This window comes from Falco cherrug, chromosome 5 (assembly GCF_023634085.1).
Source record: "Falco cherrug isolate bFalChe1 chromosome 5, bFalChe1.pri, whole genome shotgun sequence".
Lineage (NCBI taxonomy): Eukaryota > Metazoa > Chordata > Aves > Falconiformes > Falconidae > Falco > Falco cherrug.
In genome coordinates this window covers 23,990,612-24,010,244 of record NC_073701.1, presented here as the reverse complement: position 1 = coordinate 24,010,244, position 19,633 = coordinate 23,990,612, and the positions used below count along the sequence as shown (strand labels likewise).

Sequence of the window (19,633 nt, the reverse complement as noted above, 5' to 3'; positions counted from 1 at the left end):
CCAGGACTAGATTCTGCCTGCTGGATCCAAACCTCTCCCCAACCTCCCTCTCAGGGGAACTTCTCCCTTTATCATACTGGACTCCGCAATCATACTTGAAATGGGACTTGAGTCAGAGTGGTATATTTATAGATCTATATTTTACTTGCATCAAATAATGGTGAAATATTGCACAAAACAAATGGGATCTATATGTGTGTGTGTGTGTGTGTGTGTGAGTGAGCAAGAGAGTGAGAGAGAGACTTTTTAAGGAGATAGACTAGAAGTAAAATGAGTGGGAGGGAGGCAGGGGACAACGCAAGGGTTGGAGGGTGTGAAATCCTCCTTTCCCTGTACCTTCCCTGTGACCTCCTCCTGCCCTGACCAATTTTTCTTTGTTGCTATTATTTTCTATATCTTGTGTTGTGGGGCTGATAATGACCTTGCCCATCCTTTCCTTTTTGGTTTCATTTATAAGGCAGAAAGCCTGGATTCATTTCAACCCTAGCCAAGGGACTGCTATGTTTAGAAACCCACCCAGGAAAGGAGAAAACAGAAAAGGGGAGGAAAGAGAGTTGCTGAGAAACATGAAGGCTGGCTGCTATGGGAAGTCCCACCAGAAAGCAAATACTGTGCTTGGAAGGACAAGGCCCTGTCCTCTTTCATGCAGAGCATAGTAACAGGGTTCACTGGGAAATGCCCTCTTTATACCACTGCTTGCAAACAGGCTATTAGTCCGTTCCCTAGCACACCTGGAAAACAGGCTGCCCTAGTGTGACTGAGCTGCTGTGCTGTCCACAGGCACTCTGAGGAACATGGTACCCAGCACGGTCAGAAATTCAGCTCTCCTGTGGGATACTGGATACACGAGACCCAGTGCTCCTTGTGTGCCCGGGCAATGGGTCCCTCTGGTGTGTGGGAACAGGGTCTCCCTTAAGGTATAGCTAGGTATGGGGGGAATCCCCCTGAATGCACCCTTGGCTGCAGGCAGGTCTACCAATGCTGCATGCAGGTGTCTGCCCTCAGGAAATGGTCTTCTGGGGCAGACAGGTCCAACATGTGCCAGGGCAATGTAGGGGCTGGCAGGGCCACCAGAAACACCCCTCCTGCTCCCCCCACTTCCCTTCCCCACACACCCACCTGTGGTACAGGCAGGCATATTTCTTGCAGGGAACAGATGGCACTTGTAATTCCTTTTTCTTTTCCTTACTGTTTGAGGGAGAGCAACAAGATTTTCTAAAATGATTGAATGGAGGTTTCTTTGGCATGAGACAGAAAATTTTTAAAGGTATATTATATTTCTGGCTTGTTGTTACAGAAGAATAATAAAGAATGTATTTTCCTATGCTCCTTCTTGTTTAAATGAGATCTCTAATAGCAACCTTCCCTCTGTCTCCTACCCCCTGCAAAAGCAAACACTGCAGGGATACAGCTGGCCAAAGGAAAAAGCCCCTAAATTCCCACATATGTGTGCTTGCCTGTACATAGTGTTTGAACTTGGAGTGAGCATGCACGGACATACACACACTTAGACTGTATCAGTGTAAATCCTAGAGTAAATACGGCAGTGAGCATGCACGGACATACACACACTTAGACTGTATCAGTGTAAATCCTAGGCAAGCACTTACCCATAGCCAGGGCGAGGCTGTAGGACTAAATGCACAGTTAGTCAAGGTGAGACCCTAGATCTAGAAACAAACACACAGTGCTCCAGGGACACAGCCAGACAAGGGTGATTGTGTAACAAGGATAAGGTACTGTGGCAATCAGCTCATTACATAAAAGTAGAAAGGGCCAAATTAATCCCTAGTGTAAGAATGCAGAAGCCAATGGAGTTATATTCAGGTCAAATCTGATTCCAAAATTATTATTTTTTAAAAATTAGAGCATAATGTTCAATAAAACAGTAACAAATAGTGAGCTATGAGTTCCTGCATTTCCAGATTCCTGACCCTCCTGAGCAAGGTTATTTTGAAATGAATGGAAATTGCTATCTAATCCTATTGCACCCCCAAGTACACAAGCTGTCACCCCTACAGCTAGAAGAGTCTCTCCACCAGCTGTTCACTGGCTTGGTCTATCCCACACAGCTAAGAAGTTGAAATTCCCCATTTTTCCATTTTTCCACTTTCAGTGCTAAGCATACACGATACATAACACGCTCTTCCTGTGAGAAAAAGCTCATCCTCATGCATGTGGAACCACCAAAGACGTTAAAACCTGCCATAAGCAAACCCTTGTGCCACCGTACTCACAGTTACACGCGGGCACACTGTTATACTCAGTCTGATCTTCAGGGAGAAACTGGGAGCAAAACCCAGATACCCTTAATCCAGTAACAGCTGAGGCATCTGTTCTGCTGAAAAGGTATGTGCCGCAAGAGAATCACCATTATTGTTTAACAGTATGGTGTCTATGACACATAGTTTAATCTAATTTTGCCATGTAGGTAGAGGAGGGCACACAGATATTACTAAGTAGTTCATATAATACCAGAAATGAGAACAGAAAAAAAGCAAAGCCAACACACTCATCCACTGACTCTAAGCCTTTTCAGTGCATGTATTATCTGGGAGCAGGCTGTGATTTTCTGTGATTTGATAATTATAATTTGATTATTATTTGATATTGGCAAATGTATTTGCCCTGAATACATATCTACTCACACACATATGTAACACCCTATATATAAACATGTAATTATGTAAATATATATAATACATATATAATATATAAAACAGAATTCCTCCTCAGCATCTTGTTCAGCAGCAGCTTGCTGTGCCAGCTTGAACAGCATTTGCTAGCACTGATTGGAAGCACAGGTCAGAGGGTCAGCTTCTATACTCTGATTAGATAAATGCAGTCCTAGCATGGGATTTCTGCAGACCAAAAGCCTTCCCTCTGAGAACACTGCGTAATACAGACAAAAGTATAAGTATTCCCTGGCAAGTACAGTTACAGAATGGAGTGCAAGTAAATAAAGATTTCCTGTGTCATTTTGGGGAACTCTCCACATCAACAGCCATCCTGCAAATCTGGGGACAAGGCAGCACCATGAGAGCTTTTGTCCCTTTAGAGGATGGGAAAGAAGCAATCAACAGGGGCTAGACCTCTCTTTCCCACAGCAGGACTGTGCTGCAGCCAGGCAGAGGCCACATGCAGGTCACCTGGAGCCAAGGAGAAAGCAAAGCGTGATGCTAAGAATAACTCTGCCTTGTGTGGAGCTCCTGGGCCAGGACAACAATGTGCCGCTCTTTGCTCAGGGCTCCAAGTTGAGGTTTGGCCCTTCGTATTCGCTTTTTCTGTGTCCTGACTTGGGAATAAACTTGTTTGTTAGAACAGCTGCAGAAAATCAACTCAGAAAGGGCACTGAATGAGACACAAATTCAGGTATTTCATTTGAGGAAATACGCACAGGCAATACACAAATATTCAACCAGCTCTCATAAAGCTCAAGGGAAGTATCCAGAGTAACAACAATGCTTTGCATTTCTATAGTGCTTGCCTTTGGCAGCTCTTTGGGAGCTTGCAAACATTAATGAATTCACAGAGGCAGAGATTCAGAAAGTATAAAGGCCAGAAGGGACTTTAGATCATTCAGTCTGACCTTCTGCGTACCACACGCTACTTGGAAAGTGTGCAGAAAAGAACCACAAACATTATTTGAGGGCGGCAGAAAATGCCTTGCTGTGAAAGGCTTAAAGAGCTCAATCTGTTTAGCTTATGAAACAGAAAATAGAGAAGCTATCCTGTAGAAAGTCCAACAGTGAGTGTTTACATACAGCTAAGGCGAATCTTCCAGAAAGGCATCTGCCTTTGATTTAAAAAACACTGAAGAGATGAAGAACTCCCTTTTCTCCTGGTACCTTACTACAGTAACTACTCATGCTCACCATTAGCATTCATGCTTACTATCTCATTTGAAACTGCTTTCCTGTCACAGGTTTTTGTCATGCTTTTCTCCCTTAGATTGAAAAAACAAATGTTCAGTAACCAGCACCTCTCCCTGTGAAGGTACCTCATACTCTAATCAAGTAATCTCCCAGTCTTCTTTTTGGTAAAATAAGCAGGTTGAGTTCATTAAGTCTTGCGCTGTGAAGCATTTCCTCACCTCTGGAACAACACTGTAGCCTTTTGAGTCAATTTTCCCTTGTCCTGTTCGAAGTATGCTCCACATCCATCAAAATCCGTGCTCTGTATCGTAAATACTACTTAACTATTGCCATACAATAGTAAATATAACCTTTCCCTACTCCTTGCCACCAATGTCTCAGAGCACACTCACCAGGCTGTGTGCATATTGTTCCTACTTTAAAGATGGAGGCATACGGAAATGCTAGGGCAAAACCCTAACAAGTCACTTTGAGGGAGCCAGATTATGGGAAACTGGTTCTGATCCCACTCATAACAACATTTATATTAGTATAAATTCACTGGATTTTAAACAAGAGTCTCCAGATTTTTGCAATTATTGGCAAAAGAAAAATCTAGCCCTTTATTTAAACTGATGGTCCCCTTCTAGCAGTCTCCACTTTCTCATCCACTCATGGTCTTATATGGTTATCTTTCACATCTCTCCCACTAGACATAAATGTCTTCGATCCCCCAGTTATTCTTTCTCTTCCCCTTATTTTCATTCTCTTGTGAGTGATCATCCCCTTTTCAGGGACTGCCTCTGACCAGCTGCTTTTCAGATTCTCCCTTTTCTGATCTCCTCAACTGTCACTTCTCAGCTGCCACAAAACACACCAGCCCCCACACGCCCATCTGCTTTTTAAAGGCTTGTTATCATAAGCAGGGGCTTCTCAGATCATTCTTCTTTACTTTGCAAAACCCAAATCAATCAAGAGAAACCACCACGCTGTCAAAGGCTAAGAGAGGGGGTTAGGTCAGCCCTAACTTCTGGCCTTCCAGGTGCTTGTGCTGGGGCTTTCAGCTGCATTAACAAGCATATTTTTATTCAGTCACGACTAAAATTATGGAGTGTGTGAATTATTCAGTAAAAAGGCCCGGCCTTGTACCCAAAAGGAGTGCTGCGATGAACAGGGATTGCCCTGAGTGACCACCCTGTATCTTGCTTGCTGTCAACTGTACTGTAGCATGGTGAGACAAGGGACTTCAGCAGTTCCCTGGTGATGGAGAAGGGCTGCAGGGTAGCTGAGTCTCATCTCTTTCCATTCAAGGCACCACCACCTTCTTACAGTCTCTTCTAGCTCCAGCTAAAACCCATTTGTCTTTTTACCTCAGATTCCACCTAAAGCTGTATTACCTTATCAGCCAGAAACCCTCTTCTAGTTTTCTGTCTTAACTATTTTCATGGCCTGTCTATACTACAGTGTCTTCATACAAGCTGTGTGCTTTAAATGCTTCCTCCAAGACGCGTTTATTACAGCAATCTATCCACTTCAGCCTTGGTTGCATGTGGTTAAACAAACGGGGTACTCCCAGGCTCCTCTCACAGAGTGAGGCTTCCTTTTCCTCTCATCATCTTTCTGGCCTGTGTGTACCCATCTCAGCCTGCATACTTTTGGCCAAAACTGTAACACAAACTAGAGGAGAGGTCTCACGGGGCTCTGTGTAGGAGCACCAATGCATCCCCATCCTCACTGGGAACACATCTCCAGGTATGTTCTAGGACAACATTTGCTTTGCCCACAACTACATCACACTATCACTTGCTATCATCCTACCATCCCCTAATACAGAAGTTCTCAGCATTTTTCTCCTGAGCTTTCTGAGGATACATTTACCACTGAATCTACCCAGTTGCCTTTTGGCAAGGATCCCAGGATGGAACTTGGCAGATGATGAAGGTTCCCTGAAATTTATGTGGGCGTCAGGGGGTAATACACTGAAGATCCTCACTGAGACTTGGCAAAATGGGCCCAACAGCTCCCATAAGACAAGGACTGCCTCTAGCCTTGCTTGCTGTGCTCTCTGCCAGATCTCACAGAGTTCCCAGCTTACAGAAAATTTCTAATATTAGTTCTCAAGCATATGACCTTGTCTGTCATACTACTGAAATTCATTCTGTTGCTGGTACTCCTGCCAAGGTCAAATAAGGCTTTCTCTACTATATCCTGGTCCTTCCCTGTACTAGCAATGCCTTCTAGTGTTGAATCATCTTCCTCACTACCTATTGCTAGCTGAGTGAGGGTCTCAGGTCAATGTAAGCAAAGACTAATCCATGGGTGACCATGGGGGAGTGCTACAGGTAACCTTTTGCTAGACTTTGATAGGTGATCTTGCTGCTGCCATCTTCCCAGACTGACTTCTGCCTCCCTGCCCCTCACAACTCCTCTGCCTTTCCTGACCTCTAGTTAACTAATTGTTTATGTTGCACTGTATCACGTGCTTTACTGAAATACAGAGATGAAACCTTTGAAATTTCTTTTGTCTTCCAGGAACAATCATCTGAAAGAAAGCTTTTGGGTTAGTCTGGCATGATCTAGCGTTGATAAACTCATATTGCTTGACTCCCTTTCCCCCTAACTGCTTGGTAATAATTACATTTCCCTTCAAGATCTCCTCTAGCGTGCTACAAATGTTACAGAGGTCACACTTACAGGTCTGAGACTGACCAACTTACTTCTCCCCCGTTGTTAATCCTAACTGCTGAATTTTCACTTTTCCAGCCTGCATGGAGTTACCACTGCAGGTAGAGGCAAAAATAATCCCTCGCTACAAGCCTGTTTTCATGTGCCAGCTCTCCCAGGGCTGGAGGGAGGCTGTCAGGCCCAGCACTGTCAGTGCACTAAGCAGCTTGAGCTGCTTACTCCCCGTGGCCAGCTTGTTTCTTTCTCCAAGGACAATACTGCTGTCCTTATCAATAACTTGGGCACAGAGTCCTCTTTGGTTTTGGCCTAGACTACCGACTCCTTGACCTCGACTTCACTCTTCCTGCCCAGAAGTGGCCCCACTTCTTATTTTTCTTTCTATATTTTTTTCAAATAGCTGAAGAATATTTTGCTGTTTTAATCTTTTTAATCTCCTTTGCAAGGTCTAACTCAGCTTGCTTTGTAAGCAATTCTCACTTTATCCCTACATTTCCTGACCTCTAAGACCTCTAAGCTTTCTTTGCTGTCTGTTCTTTTCCCATTCTACGTAGGCTCTCTGCAGAGCCAGCTTAAGCAGCCTAAGCAGTTGCCTGTGGTGGCAGACAGATGGAAGGCAACAGAATCGGGCATTGCCATTTACTGACTCCTCCCAGAAATGTGGGCTCCATACTGTCCCCAAAAGCTGAACTGCTCCCTCCCCACACTCCAGGCTTTGCACTGCTGCCTGTGAAAGCAGTGCCAAAAGCCAGCAGCCAGACCACCCCTCCACACATCCTAGGCAGCAGTGTAGTCCACACGTAGGTATTTCCTGCACACACCTTTCCCCTGCCTCCCCACTGCCTTGGGAAAGCCTGGCACTTCCCAGGTGTTGTGGTTTAAACCCAACCAGCAACCAAGCACCACACAGCCGCTCGCTCACTCCAGAGCTTCCAGGCAAGGGCTCCCAGCCAAGCACCCCGGGCAGAAGCGGGAAGACTACCTTCCACCCGCTCCTTCCCCCCGCCATCTATGCCTCACCATCCAACACTGAGCCCATATCCGCTGCAACCCAGCCTGCATTCAGCACCTCCACATTTACTGGCAAGCCACGAAGATTTGTTGATATTCCACACCGCAAGGACAGGGAGAGAAAAAAAGAGAATGACTATCAGTACAGTCTCTGCACGGTACAGATGGTGAGAGCACAGTGTAAGAGCATTAGGGAAGAACAAGAAATATTTCTGGGACTATTGATGTGATGAAGCTCCAAGCAAACTGGTCTGGCCTCATAGCTGACCCTGCTTTGAGCAGAAGGGTGACTAGAGACCTCTTGAGGTGCCTTCCAACCAGAATTATCCTATGGTCCTATGAGTGGGGCTTCTGTATCCCAGTGAGGGAAAGGAAGAGAATAAAAAGGTCTTAGGAGGGGAAAGAGCTGGCAGTAGGAGAGCCATTACACAGCCTTGTGATGGGGACATTTGTGCCTTAGGTGGATAGGTAGGGCAGGAGAAGAACAACTCAGAAAGGAAACAGGCTGAGTTTGGCGGTAAAAGGAATGTACCTCAGGAGTAGACTGGAGCTGCCCTTGGATCTGCTAAGTTTCTGTGGTTCTCACCCTGCAAAACTTGTCTGCTTGTGCCTTGGCTGAATTTAAGCCAAACCATTTTACAAGACGTTTCCTGTAATTTCCTCTGCTGTAATATTTACCAACTTCATCCCTACATCTACAGACTTCTTCTGTGATTCCTTGCAGCATCTTCTTACATGACTTTGTTCCTCTGAACTATAGGTCCTAATACAGCTCATGACATCAACCACACCTGTGCTATGGCCTATGGTCCTTGCATGGACAACATCGCTTTACTCCATGTACTTCAGATGCACAGACATGGGCTGTTGTGGGGGGACAGGTGTAAACAAGGTAATGCACTGGCCTTGCATTCACACAGGGATTTAGGTTTTCACCCTACTTGGTCAGAGGTGTTAATGCCACTTGCTTGGCAGTCTGTGGATCTTCACACAGCTCCAAACGGAAGGTCCTGGCCCATTTGTGTCCCTTGCCCTTTGTCAGTCCCCCTGTATGCTCAGTGCATACTGACAGACTCTACACACTGGGTACACTTCCATGTCCACAGGGATTATTCATGTACATACCTGCATGCACACACAGAAAACACGTGTGAATATGTAGCCCCACCACAGACAGGAGTAAGTGTAAATCACTCCGTGAGTACCTGTACCTGTGCACACCCCTAGTTACACATGCAAACAGGTATCACAGCCACACAACACACTGAAGAGAAACGGTTTGTGTATGCAAATATACGCAGGTATGCACAATTCCCTTCATAAACTGTGCAACTACACACACTCTACATGCAATGTGCTCCCATGGGCCCACGTGGCCCTGGGCACAGATACAGGACCCTGCTGGTGCTAGCTAGGTAAGAGTTAATGCGAGAGAAGCTGGGAAGGAAATTAAAAGCAAAAAAAAAAGTTGAAAGCCCAGCACATGATTCTTCTCCTATCACATCTGTGAATCCTGGAGCGCGAGAGTAATTGTCTGCAATGAGTCAGACCAAAAGGCACAAGGAAATGGTTGCTATGGCAACCTGTGCACTGCTCTAATTCGGCTCAGAATTAAAATGATATCAAATAATTTGCAAGCAAAGGGAACATGGCAAAGGCGCTGGGTGCCAATCTAAAAAATCCAGCTATACACATCTCTCCTGAGCCAGTGTCAAGGGCTCTTTTCCCTTCAAGCGTGACAACCATGGCAATCAGAGGAGCTATAGACGCAGCAGTGATGGATAACCTTAGGCTAGATGACTTCTGCTGCGCACAGGCAAGAACAGGCTCCTGGGCTGGAGCTCCAGCCTGGAACAGGCTCCAGGACCAGGGATGTCCTGGAGCAATACCTCATCAGACCCCACAAAAGAAATCCCATTGCTCACAAGTTGTTTTGGTGTCCCACTGAGAAAATTCCTTGAAAGGGCTGGTGAGGGCACGGTCTGGGCACAGGCACCCACCCACTGTGGGGACATTTGCTCTGTCCTGGGTGAAGAACCACCTGCATGGGCCAAGGAAAAGATGGCTGATTCACTTTTTTTAAAGAAGGTTTCTTCCTGGCAAGTGCTGCACTGTGCAAACTCTGGCACCCAGCTGAAACTACAAGGAAATATTTATTCTACAGAATTGGCTATTGTCTTAGCTTTCTCCCCAGCCAAGCGCTCATTGCAAGGCAATAGGTAACGTCCACACACACAACGAGGAGGCACGATCCTCATACTGAAGATCTTACAGCCCATGCAGACAGCAGATACACCATGGAAGAAAAGGAAATTGCTGATGTCCAGCCAGGGTGGGCAGAATACTATGAGAGATGTCTCACATACCTATTTTTAACATTCTTTTGAGGATAAAATAAAAGTATTTGACCCCCTTGTCACTAGTTGCTGTCTGTGCATGGAGACATCTATATGGAGTTTTTCAGGCAGATACTTGCTCTCTTCGCCTGTTCACTGACCTGGCTGGAGGATAACCAGCTCTGAACAGGGAACCATGTGGCCCCAGCACTGACACCTTGGCAAAAGGCAGTCTTTGTAAGATCACAGCTAGTGCAAAATCAGGCAACCACCTCACTTTTGTCTGGCTCATAGAACACCTTGTGTCTGTTCCAGAAACACCCCAAAAAGCAACCTTTATGCTTACTGGTCTCTCCCCCAAGGCTCAGTATGAAAAGTAGAATGCAGTGGATGGCAGGCAGGCAGATAAATGGATGAAGGATGCAAGAGACACTGGTTTTGGCACACCAGTGGCACCATGTAATATTGATACCCTGGCCCGCGGAGCATTGGCTCAACCCTTAGGCCAGCCAAATGTGTACCGACTGATAATGGCTTCCAGACAGGTGTCCTGAGAGGTGGAGAAGGCACAGCTGCTGTTAGTACTAAAATCATCAGCATTTCTGCCTTACTGAGTGCCCCTAACACTTACTATGACTCAGGTCCAAGGCACGGGCCCTTTCAGATGTCTCTCATTTTGTCATATCAAAGGGATGCCTGAGAAACTGCCTGGGCTTCAGGGATTGCCAGAAGGCAATGGCATCAGGCAGAAACCAGATGCTGCAGGTGATGGGCTGAAAACAAGTTGAGTCTTCCTTCTTTCTACCCCTGCTGCCCCTGGATGCTGGGGAGACTGTCATTTCCATAAAGGCATCTGGTGATGCCTTGAGAGCTCATAGAAGTCCCTGCACTGAGACAATGTTGGCACAGCCTCCAGCATTAAAAGAGGGACAGCATTCCTTCTCAATACTGCAGTGCACATTTATAAGATCAGCTGCTCTCAGGTTTTGTATGGCTAATGTGATGCTGGTTTCCAAGCCAGCCCAGTGAAATAATTTTAATTTTCCAGCATGGATAGAGCTATTCTCATGTAAAAGGTGCTTATGATATTGTAGGTTATTTCCATGCATTTCAGCAGCTTCTGCAGGTGCAACTGTCACTTTCTGGAGAGAAGATTGAAATGTTTTATCCACCCAAGCAACAAAACTGTAGGAATACAGACTTGTGTGTAGATTAGTTTGAAAAGATGCCACAGAACAGAACTGCTGAAAGCCACCTGCAGCTCCTCTCTCTGCCTGCTGGTAACAGACAGCAGGTAGCCAAAACTGGGGACCAAGGAAGAGGGTGGAGAGACACCAAGTTGGCCAATAATTGCTTTTCAAATGAAGAGCTTCCACCAGACTGATAGAGGTTGGATTTTAACCAGAGGTATAATGGCAGTAGTACTCCCCATTATCTATTTTTCAGACTGATTGATTTCAAATACTTTCGAAAAAACCCTAAGCTTTTTTGAAAACCTGCTCCTGCTGTGAGTACAGAGCTCTTCTGAAAATACTAGCCTTTAATAATTCAGTGTCCCAAAACTCTCTCTGTAAAATAAAGACAATATTTTTTTTTCCTCTCACCCTAGTTGGAACTTGCCTAGGACTCTCCCCAAATACATCTTTATATACGGCTGGTGTCATGAGATAATGATTTCAGTATGGTCCAATCACTGCAGATAAGAACTAACAGTAACTTTGAACATAAACAGAGGAGAGAGGTATCATATAAAATAAACCGGCATCTCCCAAGTGCCCATTTGGACCGTATTTTATCTGGCACCACAGACCCTGTGTGTGCCCCGTGGTTTGCTGGTATCGGCAAGGAACCTAATGGAAAGAAACCCCTACCTGTCCCTGGTGGGACTGGCAGCCAGCTGACAGCCACGTAAGTCAAATAGTGATAAGGTCAGGCATTGAAAGAGACGTCATACCACGGCCCCAAGTGACAGCTAAACTCCTGTGCAGATTCCAGAGGTTTCACTGAGGCTTTAAATCACTAAAAGCTTCTGTCAGCAACTACATGTGACTTCTGCCTCACACCCCCTGAGGACCAGAAAGCTCTAGGCTACTGACTCATGGGAAGGAGCAGATGACAGCGCTATCTGGGGCAGGACTTGGCTTGGGGAGAGTGCCATCACAATTCCTTATTTTTCATTTCCAACAAAGTTAGCGTGCGTGAAAGGTACTGGACTGACATCCCAGGAGAAAAGCTGCCTTCTAATTAATTATAATTAATCATTCAGGCATTACTTAATGGTTGCATAGTGCTTTGCAGTGCCAAAGCACAATATAGCAGGTAGATACTATAATTCAAAGATATAGCCAAGACAGAAGCAGAAGCCTGTGTGGCTTCCCACCAAGGAGACCACACCAACTCACGTCGCACAAGTGGACCCTGCCTTGGTTCCACCATGTCCTCTGAGACCTGCAGGTACCTTGAATCCTTTGTGCATCCCCTTCATGCCCCAGGTACAGGGGCTTGGCCCACAGCAGAAGGAGAGGGATGGTTGAAAAGGGGAGAGGGTAGGGCAGGACAGAGGACACAGCTCCTCCCTCCTGAATTTGCCCACCTCCCTATCTGTCCTTGTGTGGAGCAGCATCTCTAATGGTAAGAGGAGCACCTCATACTCCCCCCAAAACTGTTCTGAGCTAAGCCAGACTGAAACGGGAGGAAGGAGGCTCTTGCACTCCCCACCAGTCCCTGCTCTCAGCCCTCTAGCCCGGTCGCTCTCTAATCCCGACTGACTGCTCCGTCATTCCCTGACAGCACCCAGGCCTGTGTCATCTTCCTGGACATTTGATTTTTCTAGTTTGCCTTTCTCTGCCTTGGCTGGGGACTGCTGTTCAGCTACCAGAAGAAAAAGGGCCCAACACTCCCTGTCACTGGTGTCCTCCCCATGGGAGCACTGGGGGTGCTCCCTTCCCCACAGGCATGGCTATAAATCCTAGAGCTCAGTTTTTCACTGCATGCATAGCGAACATTTCAGAGCACTTACAAATCCCCCCCCAAGCACTGTCAAGTCAAACAAGTGACAGTAATGATCAGCAGCAGAATGACAGGCCGATTCATACCGCTTGCACTTTTATAGGGGCACTTAAAAAGTCTCTGTTGTTCTCCTTCTACAGAACTGTGACAGCATTTATCCAGAAACTACTCAGATATGTGGGTTTCTGGGAACCACTGCTGGGTACCAAAGTTCTGGTAGTATCCTAACTCTATATGAACACATATCAATCCCACCGAGGGCTGATGCCATCAAAATAACAATAACAACAATCTGCATCCCATTCTGCTCTGATTGCCTCTTGCTGTGTCTCCACTCATTCCCCTTCCTCCACCTCTCTCCTGCACCCAGGATGGTATTGCACCACTGCCTAGCATCATTTGTGCTGCAGCCTCTGCTTGTTGGGGGAGTTTGCCCAGAATCAGGTCCTAGCCACTCAGGATTATTATGTTAGTGTGAGGGGAGATGAAGAGAGACCTACATCCTTACTCTCAAAGCTGCTATCCTCAAGATCAAGCAGTATTGCAATAGGTAGTGTGACCACAATTATTTCCCTTTTTTTTTTTTTTTTTTTAATTTAAAATTACTACTGGTACAAAAGATTCAGATGATGAATCTAGACACTACTAGAAACAAAGCAAACAGTAATATAGATATAGTACTTTTTTTGCTCCCTGAAACCTCCAAAACATGGTGTAAACTTACGCCCAAGCCAGCAGATGGGACATACCTCAGCAAACCCTTGCACTCCCACTGAAGTCAACAGGGGCTACAGTTGAGGGCCTGAAGGACTTTGGACCCTTTGGTCCATGCAGCCCATACTTTGGATGAAATATAGGTAGTTTTTATCAATGCATAAGGATTTATCAATGCACACATCCATCTGTGTGTACCATGTGTGGAAGCAAGCAGAAAATGCTTGTGGTCAGGTCACCCAATGTGCCTCCTAGTGACAGAGACCATGATACCTTTAAGGAATAAAAGCAATTGAGAATTCATTTCTGTGTCTCAACTTCTGTGGTTACCAGTGAGGAAACTGGTTTGTTCTGTATCGTTTCCACAAATGACAGATTTTTTACTTTCTTGTTATTGTTTTATCATGATTTCTTTCCCTACCCTCTGCTGCTTTCTCCACCCTCCTCTTCCCTCTGCAGAGGATCCTGCCCCTTCATAGCACGTCTACACAGACAGTTGATTCAACATAACTGAGAGGGTGCAAGTCTCCACAGGGTTTGTGAAAAGCACTGCTGACACAAGAGAAATGGCTCTTTCAGAGGCGTATCCTCCTGCCACTTGTTCTTGCTTCAGCTCTTCCATCCAGAAGTTTCCTTCATCGTATTTATGCTGTGCCAGATGAATTGCTTGTGTACCTCCACTCTAACTCACAGGTCAGGAAAGGGAAGGAAAAGAACCATGAAAAACAATCTTTTTTTAAAAAAGATGGTTTTTCTCCTCCCAAATTCATGCTTAGAGAAATGCTCCAGCACTGCACAGAGACCACTGGTACAGTTTCAACGATATTTCATTCTCTGCTGGGTATATTCATAACAGTGCCAGCTAGTATCAGTTTCGAGAGCAGTTTCTATGACCTAAGAACCTACTTAACATGAACTTCACTGAAACCATCTCTTTTTCACAGGGGTCTCTGGACAGACTTCATAATGATTTCCTGGCTTTGGGCTTGAAATGGTGGTATATCAGGAAAAAGTGCTATTTCATAACACCCCTCCTTCAGCTTGTAAGTACTTTCTCAATGCTCAGGTCATACTTAAGAGAGTACCAGTCTCAACTAGAACTTACTAAAAGCCTGGAAATTAAGGAACGCTTCATCAGATACACTTAAACTACCATAGTTTTACTGACCAGTAGTACTGAAGACCATTTGTTGTATCCCGCCCAGCCTAGGCAAAAGCGACGGCTCTCTGATCTGAACGTACCTGTTATATGGCCTTCTATCGACTGGATACTCCTATAATGAAGTCACTGTTTGTATCTATTCTACTCAGTCATTCCTTCCACCATACAGGACTCCATTAACAACCATTTTTTCACAAGCAGCTTTGCATCTCAGCATATTTCTGGTGATAATTACTCCATTACCTGTTCCATCAACCTCTTCCCTTAATGCTTTCAGTCTAAAAAAAATTCCACTGAACTACATTCTCTTTTACCCCAATACTCCTAGACAGCATTTAAGTTGGCTATGATGTCAGCATTATTGATTAATGTTGCATTTCACTTCTGAGTTTACAGTACTTCCATAAAGGCTGAAGCATCTGCTGCAGAAAACGGTAACGCTTCAAAAGCTTTGAGGTTCTTGGAAATAACGTGCTTTACGAGTTTTCCAAAAGTAGACACAGAGACTAGTGAAGGTCTCCCAAAAGGGGTTTAAAGCTCACATACAAAGATAAGTTCGGCAATCCATACGTCTCACTTAGAAATCTAGCAACAAGCCCATTCCACCAGCAAGAGTTACTTTTTCAGCAGAGATAACGATGGAGATGCATGAACATGCTGTTCTTCCAAAAACAAATGTCTCCTGCAAACAGTTCAAAACCTGCACAGTCTCCTCAACCTACTCATGCTCCAGAGAAATAGTCTCAATCCACAAATTCACCAGCATTGAAGATGGGAAGCTTCCATTCAAATAGCCAATTTCCCTTTCAAAAGCCTATCTGCCATTCAGTACCTGTTCTAATATTCTGTTTAGCCTAGTTTTCAACATCACAAGCTATTGTGGCTCCCATCATTTCCCTTGAGTGACAAGCTAACAGCTCTCAGCTCCCACTCTCAATACAAGATGCAACCATTTCATGCAAGATAAAAAGAGAAAACAGAATGTCCTACCTGCAGCAATACCCATCTTCCCATCCACAGACACAGCCACAGCTGTGCTCACTGTCACCACTTTTGGTAGGCCACCTCCCTCTGTCAAGATACAAATACAGCAGGCTTGGTTAGCATACCACCAGAGAGGAGTGAAATGCAGCGGGAGCAGCTTGTTCACACATTTTCACATTCAGGCCGGTGTGTACAAGTGCCTCAACCATGAAACATCCATGAGCTTGGAAAACTGCATCTTTCAAGAAACATAAGCAACCTAAGGGACTATGAGTAGATTTTTTATTTTTTTTTTTTAATTCTAGATAATGCCCCATGTTAAAAGTAGCATCCTCAGCATAAAACATGAAGGACTGGCCTCCTCAATTTCAGCCATATACAGCTTCCCTCAGGCCAGAAAGCTCCACCTTCATGCACCAGCAAAACTTTGTACACAGAGGAGAAGCAAGACAGGTAATTCTGACACTGACTCTCACACAGCAAAGGCCAGGCTTACACTTAGCTCTGTTACACAAGCCAGGCTAGCACTACAAACTGGAGAGACACGGGTACTTCCAGGGTTCACTCCATTTTAGAAACAAAGCCTTCTGGGATTTTGCTGCCTAAATTCTGTTATGCCCCAGGGTCCCCCAGTTATCCTTTAGCTGCTGCTTTAAGCGCCTTGTAGGTCCTGTGTCACATCTGCCAGCCCCATGCAGATCTGTTAGCTCCCACAGGGCATCTAAAATAGCACGGCTGGATAGGTTTAAGCAACTGAACCCTACCTCCCCTCTCTTTGTTAGTGCAGTTGTTTCAGCCTGCCATTGTCCATGTGACAGATTCCATTTCTGTATTTTTTTAAAGCGATTAGATTAGCTTCAGCTGGGGCACCTCTTTTGGAACTGCCAGGGGACAGTTTGAAGGTCAGCATGATCGATTTAGTCTGCAACTGATTCCCTCCTCGCGTGCTGTACAGACAGATGGTCAGGGATTCTTTCCCTCCCAAAAGCTCCAGCATTTGTCACTGCTTTCCGTTTCTGCCTTCCTCTATCTAGGTGGTACCCAGTGTATCTAGAGCACAATCCAGTGTCTACCACAGTTCAGTCTGGAGTCTCTCACTTACATTTTTTTTTTTGGACTGAAGCCAGATTAACTTGCTCAAGGACATCAGAAATAGTAAAGCCCTTGTGAAACAAATAACCAGCCAATTTATGCTCACATGCCTTAAGCTTGATATTGCCTCTGTCATGAACTCTGAAAGTCTTGCCCTTCCTTGGATGGGACAAAGAAGCAAAATGAGCTTAGCATGTCTAGAAAAAAAAAAAAATCCACCCAACACATGACAGATCTGGGCTGTAAGAACAGCTCTACTTGACTGGCAGAGTTTTCCCTGCTGTCGTCTTCCCTCTGGGACTTTTGGGTACTGAAAGGAGGTGCCCTGGATAAATTATTCTGATGACCTGCAGTTGTTCCTTACTGGTTTCCTCCCCAACAGGGAGGTCTTTGGTTTTTTTCCTCTTACGTGATGAGAAGTAAATCTACCACAAAAACCCCTTGTCACTTGGAGGGGGGGGGGGGGGGGGGCATGTGAAAAACATGAAAAGGGGACCTCGGCATCTAATCATCAAGAATTTAATAAGAAACTGGCTGGTGACCTTTTCTGGCCAAAAGGTGGGGCACCCCTGCTTCATCAGACATCAAGGAAGGTCCTGAACTCTGCTCCAAGAGTGAAACACTGTGGCTCAAAAGCACTGAGTATTATTTCCTGGCTCTTCCCAGGCATGTCGTGTGATCTCATGGAACACAGTCTTTCTAAGCCCAGCTGCTCATCTCTAAAAAACTTAGTAATTTCCTTTACAGTTTAGAGCATAAGCCCTTCAAGGCCAAGTACTACTTCCTACAATGTGCCTGGAGGGTTATCAGGTGAATGGGGTTCTGGACTTGACTGAAGCTTCTGACCAATAGCCATGTAATACCAAAACCAGTGGCAGCTACTTGTCTTCTGTCTTTATCCGTGCAAAACTACCTGTGACTTCTAGGGAAGCCACAACCCTGATGTTTAGCCAGCCGTGGTTACTGTGGCCTGGGTAATGGTTACCCTTAGGAAGTCCCACAGGGCATCACTGCCTGGTTTTCGAACACATGACCTATTTCAAAGAGCAAATGTTGTGGCACGCAGGGGAGTAAAAGGTCCCTCCTGCCATGCCACCCCCTCTCTCCACACTTGCCTGTTAAGTGAGGTGTAAGGGTGCTGAGCAGAGAGAGGCTTTCATGGAAGGTTTCAAGTATTTTCGCTTTACATCCTGGTTCATCTCTTGCCTCCCAGTCTGGTTTTCTCCTCTTTGCTACTTGCTTTCCCACCCACCAGCCTCCCACCACTGTGCCACAAAAAGCTTTAACAGCTAAAGTGCTGAGCTCCTGACAGAGATGGAGAACTAAGGGCCAGGGAAGAGCACAGAGGGGATTTCTGCCTTCTGTGTAGGAGTCTCACGAGTACTTTGTTTTGATTGTTTCTTTCTAGGCTCTTCTGCTCTCTTTCAGCCTTCGAGGAGGTCCTGACTGGCCCTGCAAATGCACAGGAACCAACACCCTAAGCAAGAGACACTGAAAAGCCGCTGCTTGCTTTCCTCTTGTGTTTGAGCTCGAGTGCCTTAGTTAGGCAAGAGATGCCATATTCTAGCAGCATGATCAGAAGGACACAGGGCACCGATGAGACACTGTCACCAAGATGACGCCATGGAAAAGCCTTCCCCCCTTTTCTTCCACCATCTTCCACAACAAACCCATCCTTTTCTGTCATGGAAAGTGGTGATGGGAAAAAATGACACTCTCTAAAGTTAGACTTCCTGACCGAGTGCTTGCCGATTCCTCACCAGTCACAGCTGTTACTGTCATCCAGTATGCCTGATGGTGCTGCCTCCCAGGCCTGGCCACACCTTCGTGTGTCACTCCTTCTGTAACACCATTTCCTTCCCCTTCTCACAGGTTCACATGTTCTCTAGACCCACAAGCACTTTGTGTTCGCCTACCTCCTGCCTCCCTAAATCCTTAGGTCTACCCAAGCCCTGCATTTCCACGTGTCCTTCACCTCCTCTGCACCCTCATGCTGCGCCGCCCTGCCTGCCTGCCTGCCTTCCCCGCGGCTCGTAGCTTGGTCTTTGGCCACGGGCCCTCTGCTTCCATGCTGGTGTGAAGGTAATGCCAAGAAGCCAGGTCTCAGCACTGCACACTAGGCGGGAGGCGGCGATAAAGGGATCGGGATGCGTGTGGCGTGGGACAGACGTGAGGCGTGAAAAGCTTTCCCTTCCCCTCTCCTCTGCCCTGGTGTCCGGGCTGGGGTTACCTGAATCGTCTTCTGCCACAATGCTGTAGATGAAGCTCCCGGAGGGATGCTCGGCGGCCCGGCGGTACCACAGAGGGAAGTGGTCCATAGTGAAGATGCTTTCCTTGTCCTTCTGTGTCAGGAATTTCCTGCCGGGGAAAAACCCGGGGCAGCCTCTGCACACCGTGCGGGGGAGCGGCAGCCCGCCTGGGGCAGTGCAGCGGGACCCTGGGGCTGGGCACGTTACCTGCACCTCCTCACCTGGGGCTTCCCCTGAGGCACAGGGACCCCCGGGGGACCGACACGTGACAGCGCTTGGGTCCTCGCGGAGCACCCCTCGCCCCGGGGACGCGGGGCAGCGTGCAAGGCCCCCCGTGCTACAGAAAGGCGGGCACGCCGCCCTGTGCTTCGCACCCCCCGGCAGGGGCGGGCCAGCGCCGCACCGCGGGGCGGGCTCCGCGCTCCCACCGGCAGCCGGGCCGAGCCGCCGCCTGCCGGACCCCACCCGCCCGCCTGCGGCGCAACTGCCGCCATTTTCCGTCAGCACCCGGGGGCCCGGCGGCGCCACCGCCCCGCGCCC

General features: G+C 46.6%; 1 protein-coding gene across 1 annotated transcript in view; it reads right to left on the bottom strand.

Moving 5' to 3' along the window:
• CACNA2D4 (calcium voltage-gated channel auxiliary subunit alpha2delta 4) overlaps positions 1-19,633 on the bottom strand; it is a 131,238-nt gene that overhangs the window by 51,936 nt on the left and 59,669 nt on the right. Inside the window, exons 25-26 of the mRNA XM_027807649.2 lie at positions 19,075-19,202; positions 15,759-15,839 (exon numbers count right to left, since the gene is read on the bottom strand). Coding sequence (XP_027663450.1) covers positions 15,759-15,839; positions 19,075-19,202 — 209 coding nt within the window. The remainder of the gene's footprint in view (positions 1-15,758; positions 15,840-19,074; positions 19,203-19,633) is intronic.